The 20984-nt window shown below is 42.4% G+C and overlaps 1 protein-coding gene across 1 annotated transcript; it reads left to right on the plus strand.

The window, feature by feature from the left end:
- Window positions 1–896: 896 nt before the first annotated feature.
- LOC121002590 lies at window positions 897–7424 on the plus strand. The gene is made up of 4 exons (XM_040434036.1): window positions 897–1508; window positions 1542–3638; window positions 3766–6046; window positions 6581–7424. Exons 1-4 carry the CDS (start codon window positions 897–899, stop codon window positions 7234–7236), a joined length of 5646 nt encoding a protein of 1881 aa, XP_040289970.1. The 3' UTR covers window positions 7237–7424.
- The last annotated feature ends 13560 nt before the right edge of the window (window positions 7425–20984 follow it).

The following is a 20984-nucleotide window of genomic DNA, read 5'->3' on the forward strand; positions in this document are numbered from 1 at the left end:
GTTGCGTGAAAATCGCAGCATCACCGCGGTGATGTACCATGTGATTGGAGCATGTGATCTGACGTCACCAAAGGTCCTTTAGCCCATAGTTCATCTTTTTAAAGAACTAAAGACCGGGAGAACTACGCGAACAAGAGGACAAGGTGAGTTAATTTTTTTTATTTTTTAACCCTCAATTGATCACCTACTAAGCATTCTGTATTAAGAATGCTATTATTTTCCCTTATAACCATGTTATAAGGGAAAATAATAACATCTACACAACACCGAACCCAAACCTGAACTTCAGTGAAGAAGTTCGGGTCTGGGTACCACAGTCGTTTTTTTATCACGCGCGTTGTCATGTTACATGATATTATTTTTATTATGTACTGTCTCTTTAATGCCTATCTAGTTTGTCTCTTGTGGCATTCCTTAGTTTGCATGCTGCTCAGTCTCCTCCCCCTCTTTGCTGTATCAGCCATTTTATTGCTGTAATTCATCTGACCTGTGTCTATTCTCTATACCTGCATGGAAGAATCGTTCTTTTACCTGTTGTAACTTGCATTCTACGGATCATACGACGAATAAACATCGCCAGATCTTCTTTCATGTGAGTTGTGATTGAGTAAGCTATCTGGAAAGGTGATTTGGGATGAATAATCTCTTCAGGGCAATGAGCTCCATGTGTTACTGAAAAATACATTCATAGCCTTTGCAGCCGATTCAGAATAGTAAAAGAACGTATCCAGCAGCCTGCACAGAGATAACTGCGTCACAGGACAGATCATAGTGAAGTGTAACTGTGTGTATTGCATGAGAATTCTGCATACAACCCCAGCACAGCTTGTTACAGCTCCTCACAGTACACAGACACTCTTCACTGCTACAGTCAAGCCTGTGTACTGCAGGCCATCATGAGTGGAAAGGGCTCAGTGTGTGATGAAACACCACAGCATGCTTCACACAGAGAAAGTCAGGATGAGGACCCAGAGTTCACTGCATTGACCAAACGCTCTGTGAAACCCACTTGGAAGGTTAAAGAGAACTATGAATCCATGAGAACTGAACTAGCAACCAGTTTGAAGCAGATTTGGGATAAAATCCTCACCCACATTGATGTGATTTCATGTCCCAGCCATGAGGTACTGCAACTAGAGGGCGCCATAAAGCATCTCTCTGCTTCATACGAACTGTACCAGACTACAAGCAACAAATATAAAACTATTCTGCAAAGCATCAACACTGAGGAGTCCTTAGAGCAACTTAACAATGCCCAGCTTCTTAATGAGGAAAGAGAAAGCTTTATCCAGCGAACTAAAGCAAAGGCAGAAGCAAAATTATTGCTGCCACGGGACACTGTATCCCACAAATCTGTATCCACCAGACGTTCTAAAGGTTCCTCTAGATCCCGAAGTTCAAGGCACTCAACGCTTAGTGAACAGCTAATGAATGCCCGCGCCGAAGCAGAGGCTATCAAGATACGGGCCGCATATGCAAAAAAGAGAGCAGACATGGAGGCCGAGGTTGCAGTAATGGAAGCCGAGGCAGCGCATCGAAAGGCAGTAATGGAAGCCGAGGCAGCGCATCAAAAGGCAGCAATAGAAGCTCAAACGGCACGTCAAAGGGCAGCAATTGAAGCTTTAAAGGAACAGAGCAACTACGAGGCAGCTGCAGCAAAACTAAAGGTTTTGGAACAAGCTATCGGTGCAGATGAAAATGCTAGCGAAAGGGTCAGCGTCAAGGCAGATGTAGAAGATCCTTTTGAACGCACTAAGAACTATGTTCTAAACCACAGCAGTGAACACTCAATTACCTCCACGTTTCACGGCAACGCAAGGACTTCACCACATCATCAGGTAAAAGCCGTTCCAGCCACTTCCTACATGCAAACCCACCCCAGTGCAGCTCCCGACTGTCATGCTGATCCCGCATATGTCACAAAACGGCACACTAATCCGCAAGCAAGTCGCCAGCCTCCTGCTAACAGTACTGTTCCAGACCTTCACCCAACAATTCAGCTGAATGCCCTTGCTGCACCATATCTTCCCACGTCTCTTTGCAACGATACCATAAACAATGCAATCCACAACAATCAACCAGCAACCTCCTATGTAAAGTCAGAGGCAACCGATACAACAGAGGTAGTAAAGTACTTACTTCGACATGAGCTCGCCAAGTCAGGCCTAGTAAACTTCGACGACCATCCTGAAAATTATAGAAGCTGGAAAGCCGCTTTCAAAACTACATTAGGCGGTATCGGTTTTACTGCCGATCGTGAGCTGGATCTGCTGATCGGGTTGCTTGGCCCACAGTCAACAGAACGTGTCAAGAGCCTCAGGTCAGTTTACATCGACAATCCAACTGCAGGTCTCACCGCAGCATGGGAGCGTCTAGAACAGACTTACGGTAGTCCTGAAGCCATAGAGAATGCATTGCTCAAACGATTGGAAAATTTCCCAAGGATATCTGGTAAGGACAATATAGAGTTCCAGAGACTCAGCGACCTTCTTCTCGAAGTCCAGCTTGCCAAAACTGACCCTAAGCTACCTGGCCTCAGTTACCTGGACACTGCTCGAGGAGTTAACCCTATCGTTTGCAAGCTTCCGCATGGCCTACAAGAAAAGTGGATCCAAGTTGGGTCATCATACAAACGGGAAAACAAGGTTTCCTTTCCCCCGTTCTCCTACTTCTGCAATTTCGTCAGGAACATTGCTGACACCAAGAACGATCCTAGTTTTGCATTCAGCGAGTTCAATACTCCCTCACCTAAAGGTGACAACCTACATACTAGCTACAGGAACCGCAGAGGTCCCGTGTCCGTTAGGAAGACAGACATTATTCCCACTCCCGCCCCAAACAAGAGCGGCAAGATCGAAAACCCAAACCGATTATGTCCCATCCACAAGAAGCCTCATCCCCTCAAAAAATGTATCGGTTTCAGAAAGAAGCCCCTACAAGAACGAAAGGAACTCCTAAAGACTTTTGGGGTATGTTATAGATGCTGTGCTTCCACCGATCACTTTGCCAAGGAATGTAAAACTCCTATCAAGTGCATAGAGTGCGGTTCCGAGGACCATGTGCAAGCACTCCATCCCCTTGAGTCCAATCCTTCACAACATGCAGACCTTCCTCCTGGGCAGAACCACAGCGGGAAGAGTACAGATCACGTACCTAATTCCACCATGGTATTTTCTTCGTGCACTGTAGTCTGTGGGGAAGACCACTGTGACAAATCTTGCGCTAAAATATGCCTAGTGAATATTCATCACAAGGATCAGCCAGAAAAGACTTTAAGGGTGTATGCTATCTTAGACGATCAAAGCAATCGATCGCTTGCACGATCCGAACTGTTCGATCTATTTTGCACAAAACGAGAGGTTCACCCTTACACCTTAGGCACTTGTAGTGGAACTACAGAGGTTTTTGGAAGAAGGGCTCATGGATTTATTGTGTCCTCCCTAGAAAATAACCTACAATTACCCTTACCTACACTTGTAGAGTGTAACCAGATACCAGCCAACAAAGAAGAAATACCTACACCAGAAGTTGCCTTCTACCACCCTCATCTAAGGTCAATAGCCAGTGAAATCCCACCACTTGACAAAGATGCTAAAATCCTTCTTCTGCTGGGAAGAGATATTCTAAGGATCCACAAGGTACACAGGCAGGTCAGCGGACCTCCAGAGGCCCCATTCGCCCAGTTACCTGGACTTAGGCTGGGTCATCATAGGCAACGTCTGTATAGGCAAAATGAAAAGGCCTACTAACATTTCTTCATTCAAGACAAATGTATTGCCAAATGGTCGTAATACTCACTTTGAGCCATGCCCACATCACTACTGGGTGAAGGAGAAGGTAACTAGCTGCAAGTTGCAACATCGCAACACAAACCTTTCCCGCACCTACGATGACAGCTTTGGTTCTACAGTTTTCAATGTAAGCAGTGAAGATGACAAGTTGGCTCCTTCGGCAGAAGACAAAGAATTCCTTAAAGTAATGGACAATGAGTTCTTTCAGGAAGATTCCAATGGCTGGGTAGCACCCCTACCCTTTCGCCTCCCGAGAGAGAAGCTACCAAACAATCTACATCAAGCAGTCAAAAGATTCTCCTCCTTAAAGCGTACCTTAAGCAGGAAGCCAGAGATGGAAAGACATTTTGTGGACTTCATACAGAATATCTTTGACAGAGGTCATGCCGAACCCGCACCCCCATTGAAAGAAGGAGAAGAATGCTGGTACCTCCCTTCCTTCGGTGTGTATCACCCACGAAAGCCAGACCAAATCAGAGTTGTCTTTGACTCCAGTGCCCAACATGAAGGCTTCTCACTTAACGACATGCTCCTCACAGGGCCCAACTTGAACAACAACCTCATTGGAGTCCTAATTCGCTTTCGTCAAGAACCTGTAGCGGTGATGGCCGACATTCAACAAATGTTCCACTGCTTCATCGTCAAGGAAGATAACAGGAATTACCTCAGGTTTCTATGGCACAAGGACAACGACATCAACAAAGAGGTAATTGATTACCGAATGAGGGTACATGTCTTTGGGAACAGCCCTTCCCCAGCTGTAGCAATCTATGGACTAAAAAAGACAGCTCAGCTTGGAGAAGCTGAGTATGGATCCGATGCTCGTCAATTTGTTGAAAGGAACTTTTACGTAGATGACGGGCTCAAATCCTTTCCTACTGCTAAAGAAGCAATTAATCTTCTTACCAGAACAAAAGAGATGCTAGCTGTAGCAAACTTGAGACTTCACAAAATTATATCTAACAGCCAAGAGCTAATGAATGCATTTCACCCTGAGGACTATGCTGCCAGTGTGAAAGACCTTGACCTTGGGTCAGACACACCCCCTATGCAGAGAAGTCTAGGTCTGCTGTGGAACATCAAAGTAGACACATTCACCTTCCAGGTGTCAACCTGTGACAAACCCTTCACCAAGAGAGGAGTCTTGTCCGTAGTGAACAGCATCTACGACCCACTGGGATTTATAGCCCCAGTCACCATCCAAGGTAAGATGTTATTAAGACAGCTTACTACTGATAACATAGATTGGGACACTCCGTTACCTATTGAGAAACAACAAAGATGGGAGAAATGGAGAGGTTCTCTGAAGACATTAGAACAGCTTCAAATTCCACGTTGCTATGCCCCAGTTTCCATCTCAGCCGCTGTCCAGAGGGAAATCCATATTTTCTCTGATGCATCAGTTGAAGCTATAGCTGCAGTGGCCTATTTGAAGACCTCAGGAGTTAATGGAGTCATACACTGCAACTTTGTTCTAGGCAAGACAAAGCTAACACCAAAACCCGCACATACCATACCCAGACTTGAACTTTGTGCAGCTGTGCTAGCAGTGGAAATAGCTGAAGTCATAAAGAGTGAGATGGACATTAACATTGATTCCTTCACATTTTACACAGACAGCAAGATAGTGCTTGGTTACATTTACAACCAAACTAAACAGTTTTACGTGTACGTCAGCAATAGAGTAGAACGTATCAGAAGGTTCTCCTTGCCAAAGCAATGGCACCATATTCCCACTGACCTTAATCCTGCCGATTGTGGGACAAGAGCTATATCTCCAGTAGCTCTCCTCGACTGCTTGTGGCTGTCGCCTCCAAGATTTCTTTCTGAAAACTCCTACTCAATTCCCACGGACACTACCTATGAACTGGTACATCCTGACGATGATAAAGAAATCAGGTCTATGTACACCACACTGTGTACCTCTGCGAGTTCAGAACAAAAACTAAAGTCGCATCGTTTTGAACGTTTCTCAACCTGGTCATCAGCTGTTAGGACCGTTGCTTATTTGATACACATTGCCCATTGTTTTAAAAGGAGCTCAACTTCAGAATGTCATGGCTGGCATATCTGTACCAACCTTCCTACTGCAACGGAAATTGAGCAGGCGGAAAGGGTTATCATTCGCTGTGTACAACAAGAAGTGTACATGGAAGAGTTGCACAGATTCAAAGGTGGAATACCTCTATCAAAGGGTAGTTCACTATTTAATCTGAACCCTGTAGTCGATGACAATCAGTTGCTACGAGTTGGAGGTCGAATAGAGAAATCTGACCTGTGCAGCAAGGAACAAAACCCCGTCATCATACCAGGTCAGCACCACATTGCCACTCTTCTAATACGGCACCATCACGAACTAATACAGCACCAAGGCCGACAATTTACAGAAGGCGCTATCAGGTCAGCTGGCTTGTGGATTGTTGGAATGAAGAGATGTGTTTCTTCCCTGCTTTTTAAATGTGTCAAGTGTCGCAAGTTAAGAGGTAGACACCAACTACAACAAATGGCAAGCTTGCCATTTGATCGCCTAAGTACAGATCCACCCTTCACCTACGTTGGAGTTGATGTATTTGGTCCGTGGACTGTGGTAACTCGTAGGACTCGCGGTGGAGCAGCCAATAGCAAGAGGTGGGCCGTGTTGTTTACCTGTCTCAGCGTACGAGCTGTACATATCTAGGTGATCGAGTCAATGGATTCGTCTTGTTTCATCAACGCTTTACGAAGATTCTTCTCCATCCGAGGACCTGTCAAACAGCTAAGATCCGACTGTGGTACCAACTTTGTTGGAGCCTGTAAAGAACTTCAACTAGACAATTTCTTAGCAAACAATGGATGTACTTGGCTGTTTAATTCACCACATTCTTCGCATATGGGAGGATCCTGGGAGCGAATGATTGGAATCGCTCGAAGAATTCTCGATTCCATGTTGCAGGACCACAAGTCTTCACTATTTACTCACGAGACTTTGAGTACCTTTCTCTCAGAAGTATCCGCCATCATTAATGCAAGGCCTCTAGTACCAGTATCTTCCGATCCTGATGCTCCAATGATCCTTACCCCAGCCACACTCCTTACTCAGAAGGTTGGAACTACCGTGATATCTTCTGCCGAGATTGACCCGAAGGATATCTATAGGCGTCAATGGAAACGGGTGCAACACCTAGCCAATGTGTTTTGGCACCGCTGGAGAAAGGAGTACCTGCATACCCTTCAAAGCCGTTCCAAATGGCAAACACCCAAGCCTAACCTCAAAGTAGGAGACCTTGTTCTTCTGAAAGATAGAGAAGTCTGTCGCAATGAGTGGCCTATGGGTCTTGTAACAAGCGTAATGCCCAGCGATGACGGAAAGGTTCGAAAGGTTGAAATTAAGATAACTAAAGGAGGTTCTGCTCGGACTTTCTCACGACCAATCACGGAATTGGTGCTTCTTCTCCCAAGTGAGTGACTTAGGCAGGAGTACCGGCTATACCTGTTATGGCGGGGAGAATATCACTATCACTATTGACTGTGCTACTGTTGAAGTCCCACGATTACAAACGATAGACCGCAGGACTCAAGCCATCTGTTTTTTGGACGTCATGTTTCATTGTTCATTTACTGCATACCTTCTTGTGTTTGCGGGTATCTCGTATCTATGGTTTATACACCAGTTTTACCTTTAACGTTTCTTCCCCTACAGGTTCAAGTTGGACTTATCTTTATATATGTGATAGACTTTGAAATCTAAAGATTTCAGGCGGGGAGTGTCATGTTACATGATATTATTTTTATTATGTACTGTCTCTTTAATGCCTATCTAGTTTGTCTCTTGTGGCATTCCTTAGTTTGCATGCTGCTCAGTCTCCTCCCCCTCTTTGCTGTATCAGCCATTTTATTGCTGTAATTCATCTGACCTGTGTCTATTCTCTATACCTGCATGGAAGAATCGTTCTTTTACCTGTTGTAACTTGCATTCTACGGATCATACGACGAATAAACATCGCCAGATCTTCTTTCATGTGAGTTGTGACTGAGTAAGCTATCTGGAAAGGTGATTTGGGATGAATAATCTCTTCAGGGCAATGAGCTCCATGTGTTACTGAAAAATACATTCATAGCCTTTGCAGCCGATTCAGAATACGCGTGCAAAACACATTGCACCCGCGCGATAAAAACTGAACATCGGAACGCAATCGCAGTCAAAACTGACTGCAATTGCATTCCTACTCGCGCGGGTTTGCCGCAACACGCCGGGACGCATCCGGAACTAATCCGGACACGCTCGTGTGAACGCAGCCTTAAAGAGACACTTCATCAAACTTTTTTACAACATATTAACAACCTATATGTGACTACTCAATGTAATTTTTTTTTTTAAATGAAGTCTCTCCATGTAGAATATTTTTTTTTGTGGGACATCCCCTTTAAGCCTCAAAATTACTTAAAAACTAGGAAGACAAAGTATGACTGATTTATCATTTCCATAACCAAGGTCCAAATTAATTCTACCGAAATCCTGTAACTATAACCTACAGGAGTCTTCTCTGTTGGGGGTTGCTCTGATTCATTAAAGATAAATATTCCAAGTATATTATCTTAGTAACATGACTAATTGCTCTGTATGAATATTTTAACTCATGAATATATAAGCCATTAGCCGGAAAGAGATGAAAATAGACAAAATTCTGATGTGTCCTTGATATGTGTATAAAAAAACTGATTTGAAAAAGCCGTGCAGTATCCTTGCTTGTATGGAAGAAGATGAAAGATGTTTCTGATTAGCAGAGATAAAATAATCATGAAGAGGGAAGTTAAAATGCATGTAAGAATTCTGGAACATCAGAATAAAAGCCAGAAAGGACTAATCCTCTGGTACCGAGTTTGGCCAAATAAGGTCGGACATGTTTCAGTTCTGTATATGCTGAACAGAGTATGAGAAAATCAGTTTGATCCAAGACATGTCTGGGAAAAAAACTAGATAATGCACTACCCAAGAGCAGTAATTGAATGGAATAAACAATATAATTAAGCAGAGAGTCTGGGTTTGCTTGTGTGCCATTTTTATTCGGAACAGCTCCTACATCTACATCAACAGCTCCTGATATCTGCAGATAATGAGCCTTTATTGGAGATCCCAAAAAAAATAAAATAAAGACATATTTATTCATGTTAGACCAAGTTCCCACTTCACTTATTTGGTCAGTTATTGTCATCAGTGATTGTGAGCCAAAACCAGGTGCGGGTCAAAAACACAGAACAGGAGCAAATCTTTCCATTATGCTTTATCTCTGAGTAGACTTCATCACTACTGGTTTTGGCTCACAATAACTGATGGAAGTGTGAACTCAGCCTTTAAATGTGTTACAAAAGACCAGGGGAGGAGATAAGACAGTGCATGTTGATTGAGAAATATGGCACAGCTAGTAAGCTACAGCAGGTGGCTCAGCTATTTCCATTGGCCCCATAGAAATGAATGGGAGTGGGGGCCACTTAAGTGCTGTGCGCTCCAATTCACTTGTCTGGGGAGAGAGCTTGGTGGTGGATGGACCCCGGGAAACCTGGGGTCCTTCAGCGGCTACTCTCCCTTCTCCGTTCTCGGTGTAGGCATGGGTCCTGCACCTATCAGACAGTTGTGGCATATCCTAGCGATATGCCCCCATTGTCTGTGATGGGAATACCCCTTTAACTAGGCATTAAAAAATTTACATTTGCGTCCAAATGAATTTACAAACCAAGCTCCAATTGTCCCTTTAAGAGGCATTCTGTTTTTATCTGTCATAATAGTAGTATATGGGCAATCATAACGGATCAGTTGTGCAAGACGGAAAACAAAGTCCTGTCGACAGGACTTTTTTTCCGTTCTGCATAACGGAAACCAGACAGATCCGTTATGCTTGCCCATAGACTTCTGTTATGATGGAAAGCAAAACGGAATGCCTTTTAAAGGCTTCCGTTTTGCATTCCTTCATAATACAACTCTATGGGCAGCAAAACAGATCAGTTCTGGTTTCCGTCATGCAGGACTGGACTCCTGTATAATGGAAACCAGAACGGATCCGCTGCCCATAGAGTTGTATTATGAAGGATCAAAACAGAATGCCTCTTAAAGGCTTCCGTTTTGACTTCCGTCTTATGGATTCCGTTATTTTACGTTATAACCATGTTATCATCCATAACGGTGATGTGAACAAGCCTTAACATGGGTATAAGAATGCATTTTTTGCAGTAAAATGTCTTTGAACTACCCGGTGTGATGCACTATTACAATACATTTTTTACAGTAAAAATAAAATGTGATCAAGGACATAGGTTTAAAAATGTCTTTACTGCAGCTTGGCTTTTGCTGTAACTACCCATTATCTTATAGCAATATACAACATGTTTAATAACAGGGGTATAAAAATTGTATTATTGCAGTAACTTCCCATTATCTTATAGTAATATTAAACACATTCAGGAACACAAGTATAATGCACTCATATGCCCAATTACAAATGGGAAATTTAAACTGGTTTTTAGAAGGAAAAAATTGTGCAATAGCTCAGCATTTCGAGCAGAATTTGTGCTATTGTGGTTCTGGTAAAAACCCTGTGAACTGTATAAACTAGAGAGGTTTTAAAAAAGCATGCTGTTTTTTCAGATACAGAAAATGAGTGGCTTGTGTCTGTAATAGCTTTTTCTCAGACACTACCAGGAACCTGTCACCTGGATTTTGTGTATAGAGCTGAGGACATGAGTTGCTAGAGGGCCGCTAGCACATCCGCAATACCCAGTCCCCATAGCTCTGTGTGCTTTTATTGTGTCAAAAAAAGATTTTATAGATATGTAAATGAGGCAAGTAAGGAGCCCAAGGAGCTGTTACTAACGTTTCCGGAGCCCAGCCACACCCACTGTGAAGGAGCCCAGCACCGCCCCGCATCCTCCGAATCTCCTCCTTGCTTCCCGACGTCACAAAGGTAGAGCGCCATAATCTCGCGATGCGCGAGCTAGCACATGCGCAGTGTCGGCATAGTGTTCCTTCCCTGTGCCAGCCTCAGGGAACGAACTGCGCATCGCGAGATTACGGTGCTCTAGCTTTGTCACGTCGGGGAGCAAGGACGAGATTCGGGATAAAGGAGGAGAGTCGGAGGATGCGAAGCGGTGCTGGGCTCCTTCAGAGTCAGAGAATGCTGGACTCATCTCTGAAGCATGGAGGAGACAGGACTCATCTAAGGTCCATTTACATATATGGCGGGAACATTTATTTTAGGTTTTTCTCTGAACTGATAGTTCATTCAGAATTGATTTTAATATCATTATTAATGTAAACAATTTAGAAAAGTGAGTGGATAAATAGGCTTAGAAAGTGATGAGAGGTTTCCTTTAAGGGCCCCTCTTTCAGCTTCATGGTTTCCCTGACAATTTTTACAATAAAATTACACGGGGTGCTATTTTTATGCAATTTATCCAAAGTGAATTGCAAAAACTTTTGTTTAGTTTGACAGATTCATTTTTATGGAATTCTTAAGGAAGCCAGTTTGTTTAAAATTGATTTACTCAATGGTATATTATATAGAGAGACTTTCATCTGAATTGCCATCTTGTAATACTACAGCATTCCTGCAGTATCTCATTGTCATTGGGATGGTGACTGATACCCAGTTTTTTTTTCCAGGGGAACTTCATATTGCATGGATCACTGCAAAAGGTGCACAACAATGATATGCAACTGACAACACTGGCTAATCCCTCAGGCTGATGTTAAAAACTGAGACTTTAGCCAATGTATTCCAGTCAGGCACACAACGGAGCCCTTTTGCACCACCGTCAAGGTATGTCAGTGTGGCATGGGTTCTTATCACTAGACTACCTACGGTGTGTGAACACGTTCTGAATGGTGCTAAGATCTAACTCACAGCCAAGCTCCCACATACCTCCATAGTGAGATCACTCATGCAGTGGGAGAAGGGAGAAGGATGAAGCCCCACCTATAACAGGCCATGTGACACAGGCTACCAGGTGCAACAGAATGCTACCAGCAGTACGCAATGGCACATTCCATACATATTAAAAAAATCACTAAAATAAAGTCGCCTGTAGCGTGTTTATAACCGGGGGAGCAATTCCTCCGCATGTGATCCGTTGTTAGCGGCAATCACCAGCAAAAAATGCATACTGCATGGCCAGTATTATACTATTATAAAATATACAGTAGTATCAAAGTATTACCAGTGCAAATGCTTGGGGCCCTAGAGATCATGGACCCACTGCTGGCCACAAGTTGATGACGGACAAATCACCCCCAGTTCAGCAACATAGGAGAACAGGGGAGGGGAGGCACTTCCAAGTTCCATACAACAGCAGAAGCATCCAGGCTGCACATCTAAACTGAGAGTGAGGCTTTGCGGGCAGATGGGACAAAGTACAGTGGGCTGATGGGATAGAGCGTAGGAAAGATAATGGGGAGGAGCTGATTATGATGGAGCAGAACTTACCTGTGCAACCTAATGGAGTGTAGCAGCAAGAAGTATGCCCTTTGACATAAATTCACTTGGGGCCCCAGAAATAGCAAATCTGCCCATGCGTTTTACATGGCTAGTATTATTCTAAGACAACCCCTTTAATGCCATTTTTTAATGCAAATATGCCTGAAAAATTAATTATTAGCATTGGTAAATACAGTCCTGATCAAAAGTTTAAGACCACTTGAAAAATGGCAAAAAATCATATTTTACATTGTTGGATCTTAACAAGGTTCCAAGTAGAGCTTAAACATGCAACAAGAAGAAATGAGAGTGAGACAAAACATTTTTTGAGCATTCAATTAATTGAAAATAACGATTAAACTGAAACGGGCTGTTTTTCAGCTGATCGAAATTTTAGGATCACATGCCTTTAAAAGGCCAAATCTGTGCAAAGATGTGGATTCATTATCATTTTCTGTCAGGTAGTCACACGTTGCGATGGCAAAGGCAAAAAAACTCTCCCTTTTTGAACGTGGTCGGGTTGTTGAACTGCATAAGCAGGGTCTCTCACAGCGCGCCATCGCTGCTGAGGTGGGACGCAGTAAGACAGTCATTTGGAGTTTCTTAAATGATCCTGAGGGTTATGGAACAAAAAAGTCAAGTGGAAGACCCAAAAAAATTTCATCAGCACTGAGCCGGAGGATCCAATTGGCTGTTCATCCCAAATTAAGGCTCTTACTGGTGCTGACTGCAGCCCCATAACCATCAGACGGCATCTGAGACTGAAGGGCTTCAAAAACAAAAAACGTCTTCAAAGACCTCGTCTCCTTGAACGCCACAGAACTGCTCATTTGGACTTTGCAAGACAGCACCAAACATGGGACATTCAAAGGTGGAAGAAAGTTTTATTCTCTGATGAGAAAGAATTTAACCTTGATGGTCCTGATGGTTTCCAACGTTACTGGCATGACAAGCAGATCCCACCTGAGATGTTTTCTACGTGCCACAGTGGAGGGGGCGCCATAATGGTCTGGGGTGCTTTTCCTTTAGTGGAACAATGGAGCTTCAGGAAGTGCAGGGGCTCAAACGGCCGCTGGCTATGTCCAGATGTTGCAGAGAGCATTCCTCATGACTGAGGGCCCTCGTCTGTGTGGTAATGACTGGGTTTTTCAACAGGACAACGCTACAGTACACAATGAAGGGACTTCTTCCAGGAGAATACCATCACTCTTTTGGCCCATCCTGCGTGTTCCCCTGATCTAAATCCAATTAAGAACCTTTGAGGATGGATGGCGAGGGAAGTTTACAAAAATGGACAACAGTTCCAGACAGTAGATGGCCTTCGTGCGGCCGTCTTCACCACTTGGAGAAATGTTCCCACTCACCTCATGGAAACGCTTGCATAAAGCATGCCGAAACTAATTTTGGAAGTGATAAACAATAACGGCGGAGCTACTCATTACTAAGGTTCATGTTTGGACGTTGGATTTCTGTTTTGGGGGGGTTTAGTTTTTTTTTGGAGGTGTGGTCCTAAACTTTTGATCAGCTGAAAAACAGCCTGTTTCAGTTTATTCGTTGGTTTCATTAAATTGAATGCTCAAAAAATGTTTTGTCTCACTCCCATTTCTTCTTGTTGCATGTTGAAGCTCTACTTGGAACCTTGTTAAGATCCAGCCATGCTAAATATGATTTTTTGCCATTTTTCAAGTGGTCTTAAACTTGACCCAGATTACACCTGACCCAGATTACAAGTAGTGAGCCATCTGAACTTTTCTATATGGTCTTAAACTTTTGATCAGGACTGTATGAATCAATATGGCGATAGATGTGTTGCAAGAGATATTTTGCCTACTTGGCTCCCAGCAGCACACATGGGAATTTTGGTAGCACTGTTTTGATGAGGGGCCCCTCCAGCATATTTTTTGACCTTGGGCCTCCATCAAATATGACCTGATCTAGGTAGTCAAATTGAAGCAAACCAAGATAGATTAGTGAATAGCATAAAAAATACCTTTGGGAATGCTCTGTGATGCAGTTCCAAAACTGTACAATAATCATGCAGTCTTGGCCCTCTTCTGACCATGTCACTATTATCGTTATGTAAGAACATAAAAGTCTTGACCTAGTTCTCTCTATAGAAACAGGACAGCTTGAGTAACAGGAAATAGTATGCTTCATGCTGGGTCCCATTCTGTTTTCCCTTTGCACATTCTCTGTTGGAAAAACTCAGCAGGGTTGGTTTTCCAAACTGATGACACCCAACTGTACATTTCCTCTAATGAAATTTCTCTTGATCTCCAGAGAGTACACGTCACTGCTGTCATGTCTTCGATATCTCAGATTCAACTTTTCAAAAACTTTGTTTTCTTTTCAAATTCTATATGTCTTAAACCTGAAATTCCGAATTCTCTGTGCAATGCCACCATTCATACTAAAAGTCAGGTTATGTCTTGTAGGTCCATCTAAACCCCTATAGATATTATTCTGCTTTCAGTCATTATAAAACGTATATTTTTATTTCTTTATGAATAAAGTTCAAAACTTGGTTGTCACCTACTATGCTGCAAATCCCTGCATCTCTTGTCCATAGCTACCTCCAATGGTCTCATTTTGATCAAGAGCCTACATGTAATGTTTTCTCTCACCAAAGTCAGTTCCAAGACTTTACTTATATTTTGGAATGCTTTGACTTGGAGTCATCTTTTTAAGGATGTGTATATTATTCAATACATAGAATCGCACCACTGACATTTTTCCATACGGTTTTGCTTTTGGTCTTTGCATCACAGTAACATCTTTGTTGGCAATTTGTTCATGCACATATTAAGGCATAAACTCCACAAGAGCGCTGAAAGTTTAGAAGTGAGACTTCAAAAGATGATACTTGTGCAGTAAGCCCCTGAGGGGTCAAGCAGAGAATGGAAGTGGAAGCAGTTCTGCCTGCTACAGTCAATCACATTGGCTTCCCTCACAGTGTCACTCCCTAGGGCCAGTGCAGTGAAAGGAGGGCATGTCCATTCTTCCTTCGTGGCACACCCTGGTTCTGGGATTCCTGCCTGGTGGCAGTTGGGGTACCCGTGATGTTTAGTGTTTGTATGGGTGCAAGGCAGGGTGTGTAGCTGCCAATGGCCGGCATATGGTGCAGTAACCAGGCCAGGTTTAGCAGAGTAAACGTCTCTCTTTACTGAAGTGAAAAATAGGAGTTGTACTACAACTGTACACAGTGCGATCCTTGCCAGATAACAATGTATGGATTTAGGCAAGGATAGGAGTAATGGCTCTCATCCCTCTTTATCTGTCTGAAGTCTCTTCTTGCAAAATGTATGGTGTGCAAAATTACTCTTGTAATGGTGGCTGTTAGTGTTAAGCAAATCAAAGCCAAACTAATTGACTTTGATCCGAATTTTAGAAAACATTTAATTTGCTGCAAAGTCAAATTTCTTTGAGCTTCATGGTAACAAATAATTTTTTTCAGAAATGGCTATAAAAATTAAAAAAAATACATACCTTATCCATTGGCGTGAGAAAAGGCAATCTCAGCCATCTTAATTGCAGAAGCCACATGAGGGGTTTAATGACTGGGAGCAGCGGGATCGCCGTTCCCCATCATTGCATCAGTTACATACAAAGGAATTTCTTTTGGAAATTCAGCAATGCAGCCGAAGCAAATATTTCATGACTTTGCTCATCAATAGGGGCTATAAAGCCCTCTGAGGGATACAAGGCTTTAGAGATATGACTGACCAGGTCGTGTTTAGGTACAAAGGGTGTCTTAACAGTGTCCCTCACTGCAGTAAAGTCTTAACAGGTTTTGTTAGCAGGTTATTTTACTGACCTCAATGCTTGGCCATGCAGATTCTAAGTTTTTGAGCTCTCTCCTTTGTCTTACTCCTTCTCTCTTTCTATAGATCATTCAGAGATCAGTTAGCCTCCGTAGATTTTTTGGGCCTAAGAGAAGGGAGCCTAGACTGACATAAGGTTAGGGGTGGGTCCAGCCCACACCTAAACTTCTATAAGGGCAAAGCTAGGATTGTTAACCCCGGCTGTGCTATCCATTCATAGTTATGCTGGGTACAATACATAATATAATACGTAATGTAAACGTATATTACATAACAAACCATTTGCAGATATGCCCTGCTCTAGGGTACTGCACTTTTTTACTTGATTAAGCACATGCCACATGCCACGAATGCTTAAATTGATTTGGATCTAGGGAATTGAAGTCAGCACAAGGGGGTTACTAGTTACTGAAAGCAAAGGTTCACATACTTCTGCTACTCACAGACATGTGATATTGGATCATTTCCCTCAATTAATAAATTACCAAGTCTAATATTTTTTACTTATTTGTTTAATTGTTATCTATATCTACTTTTAGGATTTGTGTGAAAATCTGAAGTAGTTTTATGTTATGCTGATTGTTTAATATATTCCATTGTGTGGTTGGCCCAATACCCATTTATGGTGTAACAAGTATGGTGTATATATAGAAAGCCAGTTTACATTGGCAGAGCAAAAAGTAGGGGACAAGGGGACAACATACTACATATGGTTCGTCTGTAGTCTGTAACCATGGAGACACATTTACATAGTAGCTGTCAACATGGCATGTGCGGCAGTTGCAGAGAGAGCAGAGCCTCTAGGTGTAATGGTAACGCCCCCGTTGCTCCTAGAGGTTCATTTGCATATATTAAAACTTCATTTTTCTCTGCAATGCAGACACATATGAACATGGGACCAACACAGATGCCTTCAGCTGCCAAATGCACATGTAACAGGTCAGCCAGTATATTTCATTGATGTGTGTGTTTGTATAAATGTGATTATGAAATTTTGTTCACAAACATATGGTTATTAGTATATAATTTTGATAAATTGTAATTTTCAGTGGCAACGTGATAGCAATTATCCTGCAGGATTCCACCCCTGATGGTCTACTGGTCTTACCTCACACAAGACCTCTGGGAAGTTCAATGAGATCTTAGGTGGACTGGATGCAGTTTCATGAGCAGGTAGGGGCACTCAATAAATGTGACTTTAATCAATTTTTTATATGGATCTTCTTATTAATATTAATGAATAGTTTATTGTTCTTGGCCTTCAATTTTATTTTTAGGAAAACAAAGTATTTCATAGGTTAATGGGGTGTTTATCCCCAGAATACATGTATAAATTGAGATAGTTTGTTGGTGTGGATTATTTATGGCAAGATTCATTATCGATGCTTCATTAACAAGATGTCTGCTGGGATCTGTTTTCTTTAAAAGTTAAAGCCGTCTGTAAGGAGAAATGAATGAATATTCCTAGCTCATAAATTTCGACATGAAACTTTATTGTTTCTTCCTCCCTCACATCTGTGTTGTGTCTTATATCATAATGTAGTTTGGTAGAAAAACAGTGCCTGGTCTCAGCAGAGAAGTTTCAAATTATATGGTCCAAGAGGAGCCCATGAAAAACAATTCTATCATCAGACCGTGCTAGCGGGACCTATTGAACTGTGACTTTGTACGTTCTAAATTGGCTGATAAATGGGATGTACTTTATATGGTAAAAATCTGTTTTTGTTTTCCAGGAATGTTATGACAAATAAAAACTAGAATGTCTGCATCTTGTCTCATCACATTACAAAAAGATTCCATAAAAAATAAATTAGCCCAATGGTGTTGTCTATGTCTATGTCATATGTCCCTATATATGTTCATGAAGGTTAAATGAGTAAATGAGATCATTGCCTCACAATAGTTATATTCTGAACAATAGTGTAGTTTTACTGCTTGTACTGGGCCGGGTTCACATCACCATTTAGCTTTCTATTCTTCTGATTAGTCAGAAACAAAGATTAGACGGAAACGAAATCCTACACAAAGTATTTTTTTCCATCTAAGATAACGGATCTCAGACGGAAATGGCTAAAACAGATGCAAAATGTGCATAACTGAGCATAATGAATGCTTAAGGATCTATTTTTTTAGTTCTATTCTCTTCTTCTGACAGATCAGAAGAACGGAAAACAAAACATTGATGTGAACCTAGCCTAGTTTCCAAATTCAAATACTTTGTGTAGGATTTAGTTTCTGTCTCATTTTTGTTGACGCACAGCACACGGGCCCAGGAGAGAAATAACAACCTTCTGCTCTCCTATCAGCTCCAGTTGTCGGCAGAGATCTTAGTTACACTGAGCAGTGATCTGGACAATACCACGAACTCTGCAGCTGTTAAATCACACTGTCCTCACTGTCTCCTGCCCTGGATTGATCTGTACTGTATAATATCAAGAATGGCTGGTGCATCACTTTGCCTGCTGATCTCATGCCTGTTTCTCAGCAACATTGTTTGAAGCAGTTACTATACAACTTGCCTTACGCCTGAATGTGGTTCTGTAATCAACGTACTTATTCTGGTGTTTGCTGGGAGGGTTGATTGATTGTTATACTTTTAAATAACTTAAGATTCTGTGCCCCATTGCTGGATATAGTAATAGCTCTGTGCAGTTTCTTTTAGGATTCTTGAATCCTCGTTCATTGGCATTGAGTGCATCCTTGATATTTGTAATTCCACAGTCTTATTTTTTTCTATCTTGTGGTTGTGTTCTTGTGGGTTCAACTTTATTTTTGCTGTTTGCATTTTAACTTTCTACTGTTTTATTGGTCTTAGCAGGCCAGGGTCAGTTTCTACTAGGTTTTGTTCATTTTACGTACATTCATCACTCTCCACCTGTATGCCATTGTCATCTGCCATCAGTTCCATTGCCGGACTTCATCTTTCTCATCCATTGCCATCCTCATCCAGTTTATGCCATGAGTTTATTATTCTGTATCTTTTGCTGTCAATCTGATGCATGCTTTGTATATCTTTTCTAATGACTGTCCAGTTATATAATTCTGATCGTCTAAGTCAAGATCTTTAGTCTTGCAAACAACATGTATTCTTACAGCTGCCCAGGGCTCCATTTTATATGAAACCAACCCTACAAACATGCAAGGTCATCTCTAGCATTTTTACGGGATGGTCTCAAAATAACTTTCACATATTCCTTGTTACTCCTTTATGAAAGTACACATAATTTGTAGATTAACTAGATCTTATTGACCTTAACTATCATGTACATGCCTTGCAGCTCCTATAGGGCCATAGAGATTGGACTCATTTTTACTATAAGCAAAAGTACATGTGACAAGAAAGAACTGCCCTTCCCCTCAATGTAAGAGTGGAGGAAACCAGACATGTGAACGTATCCTGCAAAAGTGGGTCAATCCTGTTTGAGTTGGTGTAATAGTAAGAACCAGCATCAGGAATGAGGGCTTATTTTGCTTTGAGATGTCCCCTTCTCTAAGTGGACCTTCTGACTATAGATACCATTCCTTAGTGAGACATTTCTATATAAAGGCCCTGATTTATCAAGCCTTCACCCCAGAATTCTCACTTCCAAAAGCCCCAAAATGTACAACTTTCTGGACTCATTTACTCAAAAATGTTGTTCCTTTTGTGTTTTCACATCACTCACAGCAGTGAAATATGGGTGAGAAATTGGCGTGGTTAGCTGTGTTAATGAGTTTCTCTCCAGTTTTATCACTAAGACTATAATAAAAAGTCATAGTCTTACTCCAGTAGGAGGGCGGAGTAGGAAAACTGGAGTAGCTTTTCTAGACAAAAGTGTTAGGTTTGAGGATAAGACAAATTTATCAAACATACATTTGATAAATGTGGCATCAAGTACGCCAATACAGGCTTAAGAAACACTATACTTCTCATATTTCTCTCATGAGGAATTCCCCCCAAAGTCTTTAGCTCTAATGATCGGTCTGATATATTGACTAGTCATTAGAAACTGTGGGATTTTTTTCAGATCTTACTGAAAGAGCTTGTATGAGATTAGAAAAGTTCCCTGTTTTTTTCTAGAAACAGGATCATTCTTGTACATGGGCTGCTTTTTGGCAGCACAGAGTGATCCAAGGATATAACCAGTGCTCAGGCTTCCAAATCCAGTGTAGAACATCCATTACCACAGCCACAAGATGAGGTATTTGTCAATGCAGACTGAGTCTAATTGGGGGAGATGTTTTCCAGAAAATGTTTTTGGATTTTATTTGCTGCAGTAGACATTACTGGCCCATTGTAACGGGGTGCCGAAGGCACACTCGGTCTCCCATCAGCCGCAGACCTGCTGCTTAGCTTCGGGAGCGAGGATCTGTGTTTGACCTCATTCCCAGGGCGGCTTTGCTAGCTTGGAGGCTCCCTGCTCCTAGGTCGGCCTTGAGCGCCGAGCTGATCACTCGGTGCTCGACTGGTCGGTCTGTCGGTCATGTGACGCTGGCCACGTCACATGACCCTCACTCCCCACTATAAATACAGGCAGCCTGCTTGCCACAGGTTGCCTGTTAATTTAGGTTCCTGGCAGTTGTTGGATACCTGTGTATTTACCTGATCCTGTTCCCTGACGATCCTTTGCCTGCTCCTCCTGTACTGCACATCCTTCCTGGTATATTGACCTCGGCTTCCACCTGACTATTCTTTGCAGACTCCTTTGGTACTTCTCGACTCTCCTGGTATTTATGACCCCGGCTTCTCCTGACCTTTCTTTGCTTATCCCTCTGTACTGCGTTGTCCTCTTGGTTTTGACCCGGTCCGTTCACTATCCGTTATTTGTCTTGTCTGTCCTTCCCGCACGTATACTAAGTTAGGGACTGCCGTCCAGTTTTCCCCTGTCATCAGGACTCGTGAGGCAAGTAGGCAGGGCCAGGGGTGAGGGTGGAGCGCAGTGGTCACT

Source organism: Bufo bufo, chromosome 5 (assembly GCF_905171765.1).
Source record: "Bufo bufo chromosome 5, aBufBuf1.1, whole genome shotgun sequence".
Classification (NCBI taxonomy): Eukaryota; Metazoa; Chordata; class Amphibia; order Anura; family Bufonidae; genus Bufo; species Bufo bufo.

Excerpts from the sequence above, each read along its gene's own strand:
- LOC121002590 (XM_040434036.1), top strand. The coding sequence starts at position 897 with ATGAGTGGAAAGGGCTCAGTGTGTGATGAAACACCACAGCATGCTTCA. Across the intron at positions 1,509-1,541 it reads CAGACATGGAGGCCGAGGTT|GCAGTAATGGAAGCCGAGGC; the intron begins GCAGTAATGGAA and ends GCGCATCGAAAG. Across the intron at positions 3,639-3,765 it reads ATATTCTAAGGATCCACAAG|ACAAATGTATTGCCAAATGG; the intron begins GTACACAGGCAG and ends TCTTCATTCAAG.